At 45.7% G+C, this 13,260-nt stretch overlaps 1 protein-coding gene across 1 annotated transcript in view; it reads left to right on the top strand.

Moving 5' to 3' along the window:
- Positions 1-13,260, top strand: part of LOC107192206 (glutamate receptor ionotropic, kainate 2-like) — a 101,345-nt gene that overhangs the window by 19,612 nt on the left and 68,473 nt on the right. The window contains exon 2 of the mRNA XM_015581416.1: positions 7,653-7,814. Within this exon, the coding sequence (XP_015436902.1) occupies positions 7,653-7,814 (162 nt within the window). The remainder of the gene's footprint in view (positions 1-7,652; positions 7,815-13,260) is intronic.

The following is a 13,260-nucleotide window of genomic DNA, read 5'->3' as shown; positions in this document are numbered from 1 at the left end:
GACTTTGGGAATATCAGCTTTTGGGCTCGAACGATGATTTTTGTTTGTATGTACATTTCTGTATTTTAGTTTTTTTTTGTTACACGAATGCACATAACACGACAGTTTTTCGGAACCTTATCACCGTGTTATACAAAGCTTACTTGTACGTCTGTATACAGCTTCGGTATGTACCAACGATAAATCAAACACGGTTGCATTACCGATCGGGAACATTGCACGACCTAAATAATCATCTGTCTTCGTGATTGTAATGTCGAATGAAGATTAATGGTTTCACAATCTGTCTTTGTTTGGCCAAATTGTGACCATCGGACAAGTGTCGTACAAATGTTACAAAGTACAGTTCTTCTACGGTCTACACCTGAAATCGATGGTGTATCTCTCGCAGCACATATTTCACACGAAGAGCCAACAATCTGCTCTGACGCAATAATTGCAGTTCGAGACGTGTAATACCGTGGTCTTCGCTAGGATTCCACGTGTCCTGTGCAACTACGACACGGTGGCCCCGACTTCCGAGAGGGCAAGGGATTACATGACCGTAACAAGCGTATTCTTTTGTCCCCGGCCGTCTTCATGTCAGAATTTTGAACTTGAATCCCTATTGGTCTCCCCATTTTTCGTCCGGTGTCGTTTCCGTGTCTCGTCCCGAGCGAGGAAGAGGGAAACTTCCGTCGCGAGCGACCTCCGCGGACGTGGCATGAATTTCATTGGGTGAAACGAGCCTCGAAGAAGATAAGACCGAGGGTAGGGATGGCGGATAGTACAGAAGACGGAGAAGAGAGTGAAGCAGCATAGACAGGGGTTCTTCTTCCTCCCACAGAGGAGCGATTGTAGGGTCGAAAAAAAGAATCGGCGAGAAATTCACTGCCCCCACTCCCCTAAACGGATGAGTATGGGGAGAGGTACAGTGGCCGAGGAGAGACAGAAGTGGGTATCAGACGGCAGATAAGGGAACGAACGAAGATGAGGGGACCAGATCCCCCGGAAAGTCGAGTAAAAGTTTTTACGAAACTTTTCCATTCACCGGAGACCCATTATACCGAGTGCGATCCGTCCGCTGTTTGAGAAGTTGCGCCTGGTTCTTGGACGAGACGAGACGAAACGTGATGGATACTGAGGGCGGGAACTGAGCGTCTAATTGTCGATGCAATTTTTACAAGCCCCTGGAGACCAGTCTGCTTTTTCATCCTCACGATTTTTTAGAGTCGTGATGCGTCTGTTCGTTGCATTCTGTTTCTACTTACTGTCATCACGAATAGATAATGTACTATATGTTGAATGAACATTCTAATTCGATTATCTCAAAAACGAACCATCGTAAGAAGAAATTTTATTTTACATTTTACGACCTATTTTTGCATACAGAATGAGCTACTGCCAGGTTACACCACCCACCACGTCCCATAATTCTTTTATTCATCAAGGTAAAGGAACATTTTCAATGAAAACAGTGATAACACTGAAGTGGAATTGTGTTTAGATAGTCTGCACGAGCCGCAGTGATACCCCAAGATCCTTCACACTTCATGGTTCATTCGATTTTTTGGGGTAATTTAACCGCTCCCGCTCGACTTTTACGACATCGTTATATCACTTCCGTCGGGATACCTTCGGACGCGCAGACAAAAAACGAAGCGGAAAGAGGCGGGGACGATCGATGACGGCGTACTTGTTCCGTCAGAGACGGTTTCGCGCGCGAATCGCGTAACCCTAATTCGAGCTGATCGAAACCGTAGCGGTGTGAGTTACTGCCAAGCGGTTTCTGGGACGGATTTCCCATCGCGGAACACTGTTATCCGACGGGAGTCGATACGTCTCGTCTGCGGGCCCGGCAGTATCCTGCTCTCGCGAACGATAATTTTGCGACGATAAACGTCACGCCTCGTGATCCCGTTGTCCCATGAATCGACCGGGTCATCGTGATTTTTGATGGCGGAACTGTCCCCCCGTCCATCGACATAGCGAAATGAGCAATAGATCGATCAATTCGATTGAGAGATTCAATTTACCATAGCACTGAAGTTTCTCCTTTTTCTTTTCATTACGTCTGCCTTTTTCTTTTGCAATATAGATTGCAATATAGGAGACAGTTTAACGAGGTGGAGATAGAAACAATCAAAAAGTCATGTTATATTTTCCCTAGTTTAAGAATTTGCAGTGTTTATTTAATTCATTGACGACCGCGGGTTTTAACCCTTTTTGTCCTGACGGTTCTTTGTAGTGTCGCTCATGTTATAAGAAAATGCTGCCATGAACCAATATAATTAGAGTAATTCCCACGTAACAAAGTGAAATTATTATTTCTCTTAAGCAACACGTGAAACTGAGATAAACAGAATATTTCAAATAGTAGTGGGAAACAATGGCATATAAACCATACATGGTGCTGGCACACGCTTGCTACGTTTTCACCTGACAGTAAATCGCAACTGTTACGGCCATGACACTAAATGTTATGACTTTTGTCGTCGTGAAAACTAGATGTCGCGTTGTCGTAACATTGATTTACATTGTCATACAGTATCGCGACAACAAAAGTAATGACTTTCACTGTCACGTGAAAACGTATACCTTTAAGGTCGGTCGGTGTGTTAAATAAGCTGTGTTCCCGTTTTTAAATCAAAATACATTCCTAGTTCAAGAAACAAACCACCCCAACAGGGAAACCGTTGCGTTCAGCCGCGAAACGCGACCGCCAAACTCTGTAATAATTCATTGAAGCAATGTCGCCGGACGGAGTTCCCGCGGTTTACGGAAACAGTGGGCTAGCAAACTCTGTCGTCAGCGTTGTACGGCGTCCGACTGGCAAAACGTAGTAAAGTTCGCGGCGTCTCACGGTCCGTTGGAAAACCGGTCCATTCATCGTGCTTTGTGCCTCTGGTTGTCTGGGTCTGGACCTCGGGGCGACGGCACTTTGCCACGGATCGAGAACGGTCGTAATCCTGAGAATTATTGCACGTTAAAGCCATCACGCGTGGCGTCACGTAATCCACACACGAGACCGTCGACGGTTTTTCCACTTTTTGTCCGTGGCCTCGCTAAACGGCTGCAGAGATCCCCGTGAAATGCGTTTCGGGCACTTTTTTCCCAGTCAAACCCTCCCCCCACCCCCCTCTATCGACACGTTTTTCGTTCGATTGATTGTTTGATATAAAAAAAACATAACATTACATAAACATCCTCAGTCTAGTAATTGCACTTTCTCTGCAGCCGTGTGGTAACGAAAGGGTTAGTGCCGTAAAAATAAGAATTTCCAGTAGTTTCCGTCATAGAATTTACATATCATCCTACATACCTCTCGAGAGATTTTGCTAAACACCAGTGCACTTTGTAAAAATTATAAGAAGCTCCTGTAGTACCTCAGAATCTTCTTTATCGTAAAATGAAGGAAGTATACCGCGACACAAACTTCGATCAACCAACGGAGGGAGGGTTGAGCAGTCCCAAGAACGGAGATTGAATTTATCGCGTCGGGAAATAACAAACTTCACTCGTGGCCAACTGATAAAAGTAATCGAGACGGCTGAGTACCATGAAGCTGCGGTTAACTGCCCGAATGAACACCTGAGCAGAGGCAAGGGAATCCAGCGCCAGCGATGGCACGTGGTTTCCGGTCGTAGCACCAACGCAAAGTTTCCATCGATCGACTTTCCACACGCAGTTTTATCGGCGTCGAGTTCTTCCCCCGTCTAAAGTTCCGTTCCGAGGCACTGATTTTCGAGACAGTCGTCCCCGTATCTTCCGTGCTCGCCTCGATAACAGCAAGATATAGCTACGTTTTATTCCCGATGGAAACTCGCGCGGGCGCGAGGCTGTATTTGAATTTCAAAAAGTTGTTCCTCTTTTCCTTTTGTCTCGGAGACGTCCCCGGTGATTTGTTGGCCGTTCGAGCGGTGTAAACACGAGACGGTTCCCGTCCGCGGTTTTCCTCCTGTCGGATAACCCGACGGTACCCACCCTTCCTCCACTTCCGTTGAAATAGCGCTAACTTCCGCCGCTCGTTAACCACCCGCCGGGAGCGAGAAGTTAGCGGACTCTGGCCCTCCTTTCCCGTATTGCGCCCAGAACGCATGGATTTCCATGGATTCCGAGTGCTAGCTGCGATCGAATCTAATTCTGGAGTTCCTGGACCGCCGCTTTTGCGGTACCTTCGATTAACTCCTTTTATTCGATTAGGAGGCGTCTTTCGCCGCGAGAACTCGAACCATTCCTTCGGTATGTTTTTTTTCCTTCGTTGGTTCCCAAGACGGAATTGCGTTTCGACGCGAAATATCGTTGTATACCGCGAAATACCGAGGAATGCAATTACCTCTCCGGCCACCTGAAGAGACGACGAAGAGTACACGAATGGATGAAGGGGGGTTGTTAAGCATTTTATGACCCCTACAAAATCATCGTTTAGTTGCTGCAAAGTTACGCTCTTAAGAAGTGGGATAAATAGTCGATGGTGAACAGAATTGGGCTACCAACAGAAGAATGTTTATTCTTTCTCAGTAACGCTTTCTTTAATTTGATATATTCTTCAGATTTTTATACCTAGCTTGCACAGTTTAAGTGATTACTTGAGATGTAGCCCCTTTGAACGGAATTATCGATCGCCTTTCGGCCTTGGTAACAGTGGGTCTCGTATATAACCAATCGCCCGTATCTTTTAACACTGTTTGAGCAACGGGAATAATATAATAACCAGAAATGGAACTTGCTAGTCGCTAACAGTGGGTCTCGTATATAACCAATCGCCCGTATCTTTTAACACTGTTTGAGCAACGGGAATACATTCGTGAAAGCATGAACTCTTCTGCAAATTTCGTCTTCTAACATGTATCAACCGGCGTAATAGTTTTCAATTTCCATACGAAACATATAACCAGAAATGGAACTTGCTAGTCGTCGACAGAAACTGATGAAAACAGCACAGCTCGATTAAACGCTGCCCGAGAAAACGATCGGTTATTAAACCCTATAGCTTCCTTATGATACTTCAGATTTATCTTGCGTTGCTCTCACGGTCGTGTACCGGAGGTCTCGTTCGCGGACGTAATCCCGCAGAAATGGAGATTAACCTGCAGAAATCCCGGCCACCTTATCCTAAGCCCACAGGATTCGTGAAGATTACGTCGAAAATGGGTATGGTGTAATGTCGTTGATTTCTACATTACGAGGTTCCATCGCCCCCATTCCGAACACGTAGCAGTTCAATTGGTAACCATTTTTAGTTCAACCAACTCTGCTGCTTTATAATAATCGTGTACAACCTTCCCCATTGAAGGGGTGAAAAAAATGATTAATGTTAGTGATTCGTAGTATTCGGTTTTTCAGTACTTATTCTTTGATAATGCAAAAATTATACAGTCAAATCGTAACATCCCTCGAGAGTAATGTAGAATGATTTCAGCGGTATCATGGTCATAATAATTCATGTCCGACGAACCACCGAGAAAAAAATTAGATTACGCCGACCGGGTGCGTTTTAGTCGAACCCTTTTCCCGTCCATTTAAGCAACGAATGATAAAGCGTGGCCGTTAGAAGGAAGCTCGTTCGTAGCCCGCCTCCGAAAGAAACCGACAGAAGAAACGAAGACTGCATTTCAACGGAGAAAGTCCCTCGGTACTTATCGCCGCTCGAGGAGAACCGAGAAACAGTTGCGGGACCGGATGGCCGAGGAATAATAGAACAGTAGGAGGAGAGAGCCCCGGTGTTTGTTATACGCCGATAAATGGATTAGCTGGAATACACCGGCGACGGATAAAACAACCGCGCGAAGAACGGACCATGGCGGGAGTGGCTAAAGCGGGTTCGACGGAAGAAATGGCGCGCGAGGAGGCGAGGGTGATTTGGTGCTGGAACGCGAACCAAGGATTTTTCTTCGCTTTTTCCATCGGGGTAGTCGATTCGTGGGATTCTTGTTTCGCAGTTTTCTCTCCCCCTCTCCATCCACCCCATGACCGGGATTACCCGCCATTAAACTTTTTTTAAGTATTCCTTTTTCCGATGCGGTATCCTCTGTTCCTGGTCCTGTATCCAACCCCTCGAGTCTTTTCAAAGTAAAAGTAGCGTTCAAGATAGAAAACACCGAGTCCGATCTCGAGGTTTGGATGGAATATATAACCACCACGGGAATGGAGGTCATCGATGAATGGTGGAGAGTTAGATCAAAGCGGTATTATTTAAGCAGCACTTTCGTTCAAGCTGTCCGAAAAGGTCTTGTTATTTTCGTCACCCCATGCGACATCGAGAATCCCCCCGATAGCGTAGCCGAAAGGGGTAATCCCGAGTAAAGATAAATGGTACCGCGTGAGCAGAAGAAGCATACATAAGGGGGAATGTCGTCGTCACGTGTAGAGAGAGGCTTCGTGAAAAGGCATCCCCACGTTCAATCGCGATGATGGCCTCGATTTTGATAGGGGTCAGTCGTGGCCGTGTCAGAACCAGCCCTGGAATAAAGGTCTCCCTAGAAATAGGATCTTTTCCGCGGGAAATTGCTTGGACTCGTTCCTTTTGAAGGATACCCGCTGCGTGGGGAAGGGTCTCTGTTCAGATATTTGCGTTTGTCCGAAGCAACCACCCTCGGGGGATGTGGATGTGGCTTCTAAAGGATAGTACGTGTTGCTGAAGAAAAAAAAAGAGGGATCCCAGTAACAGTTTTTGACCGAATGCCACGGGCTGTTTGCATTCGAGACTGTTCAAATTAGCACCCGCTGGGATGAATGTGGAAGGGGTGAAGGGGTCTCGGTTGATGGGAAACCCGATGAAAGCGACGACATTCCGATTACTGGTCCGTCGTCCGTCACTGTCACAGCCGCGGGCGACCGGATTCTAGATAGAGGCGTCCATGGAAGAGCCTCGTGCCAGGAAATTGATAACGCACCGCCGTTGTGGTGGACGCCTGGCTATTTTTCAGCAACAAAAGAACGATTCTTCACTGCGCCACCAACCCCCAACTCCCCCACCACGGCCACCGATTTATGTTCGCGTCCCTCTTAATTAATTATGCGAACGAGTGAGACAGAGATAGCTACTCGTGGGGTCTCTCCAGTTTCACGAGTCTGGTGGAGTTTACGGACTTCTAGACGGTTGAACCAAGGCTTTGCAGCGACGAAGGGATATGTATATTCATTTGTATACGTGCATCGAGTCCTTGACATGGTCGTACTTGCGGCCTCGCCAGCTTTGGGAGCATCGATCAGCAATTAGTAAACGAGTTTGCTTCCCCTCTCGGGCCGCCTGGGGAACTCGAAGAATCTGGTAGCGAGCCTGCGATAGACCCTCAATATGCAAATCTGTTTTGGGGGTACGTTTCGTCGGTACTAATACGATTTTATGAGTGACAACAATAGTGCAGTCAGTACATTCCGATAAATACTCTATGGAAGTGAAGGAATAGTGTTTTTCGTTTAGGGTAGCTAAGTGGTTTAAGCAAGATTAATCAGACAGGCGAGAGATTATTTTGGGCCGCTAATAGAATGCATCGAAGAACACTTGTCCTTCGTCCGAGAAGAATAGCACGGTCAGCATGTTACCAAGTGTATTGGCATGAAAAGGCGCGTTTCGATCAGGAAATTCGCCATCGCCGCGAAAACGATATTTAACGAACCGCTTGGCGCGAGGCTGTTCTCATTTGGCGCCTACCTTGATTGTTTTTCAGGTGCCATATTCACTCATGACCAAAAGGATAGCAGTACGGAGCTGGCCTTCAAGTATGCCGTGTACAAGATCAACAAGGAGCGGCTCATCCTGCCGAAAACGACGCTCGAGTACGATATACAGTACGTGCCGAAAGATGACTCTTTCCACGCGTCGAAAAAGGGTGAGCACAGATTTCCTTGTCTATTTTTACTCTGCAACTATTCATCTATTTAATACTAATTCCATTAGGTTCGCGTAAAGATTCGTACCGTTAAGGAACTTAACATCCTTCGTTTACTGAATTCCAATATTTCTAAAACCTTTCAGCGCCCGGCAATAGAATACTCCGCACTTTCTTTTTTATGTACCACCATTTAGCAGCGAGAATAAATTCGGAAAATCGGGTTAGCACGCAACCTAAGGTATTACAGTCTACTTCGAAATTGTTTAGTAGCATCGGATGAGACGCTGCCTTAAAGAGAATTTATCGTGGGCGTCGTTGGTATAATCCGGGCATGGATAACAGGGTTATTCGTGGCGTCGTTATTAAAGTTGCGTGCACATTATTATCTTCCCTCGGTCGACCATCAAACCCCAGAACCCGAGCATCGGCTAATTTAACACCGAGTATAGACAAGACGCGACAAACTTGATATCCGGTTTAACTTTCGAACTATTTCCGGGCGAGCAGACTCGAACGAAACGGAAGAACCAAGCAGAGAAAATGAAAAAATATGTTACGACTGCTGTCTGTTTGGTTTCATTTATTTATACGGCAGACAGGATACTCCTAGCCGAGTGTGGCTGGTTTACAGCGTCGTTAGCACCGTATCACCATGGGACTGTCTAACGTAACTGAGAAAATACTACAGTCGTCCTTCTACTCGCGAGAAATTCACGGGAGTCAAGCTCGAGATGTTACTGTGAATTCTGATTGATACCCCAATGATATTGTTCACAGACATGAATATTAACCCTTTCCTTTTTAAGGGTGTCTGTGGTCACCCAACATCAAGTGCTTGTTGTTTGCTGAATACGACTATAGTCATCCGTCAAAATTTCGCATTAGTACAGGATTTAGTCACATTGAATTAATTTAACTAATTACATGCATGAATTATGCAGATGTAACATTGTTCGTGGCAAATATCAAACGACCTGGAAACGTTCCCTACGCCGAGAATCCGAGATTTAAATTTTCATTTATCATTTCATATCTCACGGGCGATCTCTCGTTCGGCGAGCAGTCCTCGTTTTCGCTGTTTTTTTTTTTTCGTGGCCCGATTGATTACACGCTGGAAACTCGGTGTCCACGGAACGTAATCCGTAAACCAGGGCTGATTTCATGGCGCGACACGTATATGGGTTACTTACGCATCTCTACAGTTCCCCGTGGGAAATCACATCAGCGGGATTTCCTCTTTTTTCCTCCGGCCGGATCGAGTTTCGAATCGACGCGACGCGGTACTCGTACGCGCCAGCCCAGTTTCAACGGTCGAGCTTTCCGAAATCCTTTGATTGGGTTTTTCGAACGAGTGGACAGATAAAACGACTCTTACGGATTAGCAGCGCGTGTCTTGTTTCTATTTTTCAGCAGTGGCGCGTTGTGTTTTCTCTAACGGTGATTTACGTTTTTTTTTTCGATACAGCAAGCCATATTAACCCTCTGACACCCCACTAGTGCGAATTTGCATCAGCGAAACATTGTTTTGTCTCGTCGTTTAGAAATTTATCGTTTCTTTATATAACAGATTTTCATAGTGAAAAATTCTGTCTCCCTTTTGAAATTATTACCATTGAATTTCTGGAGAAATTTGTTGGCAATCAGTTGGTAGTCAATGACACAACAATGGCATCATATGAGTGTCGACTGTTCCTTTCCAAATATTCAAAGTTTACAAAGTTATTCAATACATTTCCTTACTTCTTGAAAAACGCAGTCCATGGGCGAAAATTACTCGTGGATCTATCTTGTCGCCATAGTGTTAAAAAAAAACAAAAACAAATATAACGTCCTTGAATGAGATTCCATAAAAATATGCCTTCTTAGAAAGCACAATACATCCACAATGTTCTCTTCATACCAGGGTCAGCACCCTCCTGAAAAATCCAAGCAATTCCCGCGGTTTGATATTATTGTCCAGAGATTCTTCCCAATTGTCAATTTTCGCTCAGCCGGGTCTCCCACGTTTACAACACTCCATCGTTTCCCCAGGCGTTCTAAACGACCCTCGAACCTCGAAGAGGCTGGCCGCCAAGCTGTAAGCCTCGGGACAACCGTTTCACGAAACGCGCTCGCGACGTTCCGTTGTAACAAGCGGGAAACGTGGCCAGGCTGTCGGTGGCGTTCCACGTGTAACCGGCTGTATGCATGCAAATGTGCGCACTCGTGACCGAGATGAACCCTGTGGCTGGACCGTTTGTTTCACATAAAGCGTTATCTGGCCCCTGGTAGGGCTTTTTTTCCCTGCGCCTTTTTACGATTATATGCATACGTGCCGGATAAACGGCGGCCGGTTATCGACCCTTCTGCCGATACCCGCCGAGTGGAACACGGATTTAACCGGTCGATTCGAGAGTAGGATATTAGAGGAACTGAGAAACGCAACCTCCTGCGCCGTGAATTTCGAATGGCCGTTCTCTCAGCTTGATAAAGAAACGGAAAATTTAGGTGGTACTTATGCTTCGATTATACCTTGAAGTATAATCGATTAGATGCCATTGGTGGTGTATTTCGTTAACACCGAACCTAACCGAGAATTTATGAATACAGTAAAAACATGATTTCACTGTACGTTTTCAATCCGCTGCGTACACATTAGCGTAACGTCGATACGTCGACGGTATTGTATATTTACCATGAATAACCATGCAACGTGGAATTCCATACCCTCTTTGGCGCGGCGGAGTCAGAAATGTTTCGAGGAAAGTATTCACCGCGACAAACGGAATCCTAACGAAGTTCAGGGAAGCGTGGAAACAATGAAACGCAAAGTGGAAACGGGGGTGAGTGGGGAGAGGAGTGGTAAAAATCCTCGGCGCGTTTTCATGCTTTTAATAAATGTACCCGAATAAGAATTCTCCGACGGAACAGTTTTAATTAAAGCTCGACGCGCGAATTAAGAAGGCGCGATTTTCCGAGTTCCGCCGATCGACCATGAACGTTCACAGCGCGTCGTAACAATCTTTTGATATTTAATATCCTTCCAGTGCAGTTCGCCTGATACCGTTCCCTGCAGCTGTATCGACTTTCGTCGAGAGAATGTCGCGTGTATCGATGAGATTGCTGCTGAATTTACAGTAGGGGAAATTCGGGACAAACGTAACACGGGACGAATGTATCCATCGTCAATCGACCAACAATCGTCTCCTTTCATCTCGAATTTTTCAAAAGTTTTACAAAATGTAAAAGTCACAGACTCAAATATACAAATTGTTACGTTTATCCCTGGTCTCCCTTACCACCTCGGGCGTGATGATATTACATTTATTTTAGAATGATCAACATCGTATTAATGGATCCCCTATTACCATTATCTCGCGGTAAACATTGCGAAATATTGTATCGAACGCTACGTGTTATTAAATAACAAGTAGAAGCAGACGTTTCTCAGGCACCTGATTCCATTCCGTCGGCAACGCTTTCGTGTTTGTTCCCTAAGCTTCCCTCATTCTCCCACCTATTTCTCCAACCCTGAATACTTTTTTGCATACTCGCAGCCGAGTGAAATAGATTCGCGAATAAGATGCGCCTGCAGCCGTGGATCCAGGGGGAACGAAATTTGAAAAAACGCCGATAAAACGGCTTACTTTAGGTGCCGCTTCGACTGCAGCGGAAGTACGTTTTGATAACGGGATCGGTGGGCATCGTCCGTCGAAGTCACGACCCTGAATCGACCGAATGGGGTTCGATATCAAAGGATGAACCGGCGAGAGTTCGTTGCAATGCTCGTAGACATGGAGCCAGCGTATCGCGAGGTTAATATTCATGTTCGAAGTATAGTTCGACGATCGCTCGAAAAACGCATTGAAATAGCATGAATAACTGCTTTACATTGCATACAAAATCTACAAGTATTCCATATGCGAAATAATGAATAGAAAACGAAACATGTAGACACTATTAAGTCTGAAGGTATTTTATGGATGCAAGGAGCGAAGACATTGTTCTGGTAACGTCATATTCATGATAATGCAACCTCGACAGCACAAGAATTTTACGAGGAAGAAAAGAACGGAGGAATTTTTCCAAAAATCGAGCGTGAAAAACCACTTTCGTGTTCGGATGAGGGTCGGTGCTTGACAAGCGAAAAATCTTCACACCCCGCACGGAGAAACCGAAATGAAAGGGGTGAAATTCGCGGGGACAAACGCAAGTCTGTCCGAGGACGAAGAAAACGGCTCTGGTAGAAAAGCGAACGATACACCGTGCAAATGTCCCTCTTGTTTCGGAAAGTTCCCGTACCGATGAAAGGAACGACGCTGGAAGCAGCGCTGGCGGAAATGAAAAGGCTTTCTTCGACATCATCTACTCTTTACGGTGGGATCGAATTACGGGGACAGAATAACCGTAGTAGAGCGTCGAGTGTTCCTGTGGAACATCTGAGCCGCCATCTTGGTGTGGAAAATGAGGCTGACTGACACCCCTAGATCTCGTTTCTCACGTACCTCGAGCGTTATCTGCAGTAACACTTTACTCGAAACATTTCTCTTTCCATCATTCTCGCAATATTTGAGTCTTACATTGCCACTGTTTCTGGAATTCGATACGAAATTTTTCGTATTTTTCAGTAGGATAAGAGACCTGAATTTCGCCCCCATGCCTAAGTCCGTCCCCCCACTATATTTATAGTGTTAAGTACCGCAGCCTGATGACAATTGCGTAAACTTATGTTAAATATCATTCTAATAAGCTGGTAGAATAAACAATAAGGTTTCAACGTGACTATACAATTGTCAGAATATAATGTAAATAAATTTTCAAACAAGACCCTGAACAACTTAAAAGAGGGCGAAATTTGGGGCTCTCGCCCCATATATTTTAACCGTTATCCAGCCTTCAAAACAGTCTAAAATTCCTCGAATCTAGCGAACCAGCACATACGAGGATGGTATCATAGGGTTAGTCGAGCTGAACAAACCGTCCAATGTTATTTTCCAGTACGACTTTTCGGTGAAAGCTTACGTACGTCGAATCAAGGGACCATCTTTCGTATTATAATAAAATTTCCGGCTGTCGTGTTCGACGTAGAGAGGGAGGGGGGGCACTATGCCGGGAATTGCGAGACGCGAATGTTGGCCGCGTTTGCACGATCCTCGACGTGATAGGAGCGCAGATGCTGCCCGGAGCAAAGCTTAAATCGCGAAAAGAGCAGCGGCTGCAGGAACCCCCATTGACCTCCCCACAGGCTCTGAAATACGATCAACGGATACGGTCCGCTTAATCTCCGGCTTGGACCTTCGGAACTCTCGCGGTAGGCTCTATTATTCGCGAATCTCGCGGGTGTCGCGCGGTCATGGCGGTTTCCCGAGCCAGGTACCCCGCGGATGAAATAACAGAGAACGTTATGAGAGAAGAAACAACCGCGAGAGAATATTTTTATGCAAATGAGAGCAGCGTGTAAAAC

The sequence above is a fragment of the Dufourea novaeangliae genome, unplaced genomic scaffold, assembly GCF_001272555.1.
Source record: "Dufourea novaeangliae isolate 0120121106 unplaced genomic scaffold, ASM127255v1 scaffold299, whole genome shotgun sequence".
Taxonomy (NCBI): domain Eukaryota; kingdom Metazoa; phylum Arthropoda; class Insecta; order Hymenoptera; family Halictidae; genus Dufourea; species Dufourea novaeangliae.
This window is presented reverse-complemented; position numbering and strand designations above follow the sequence as displayed.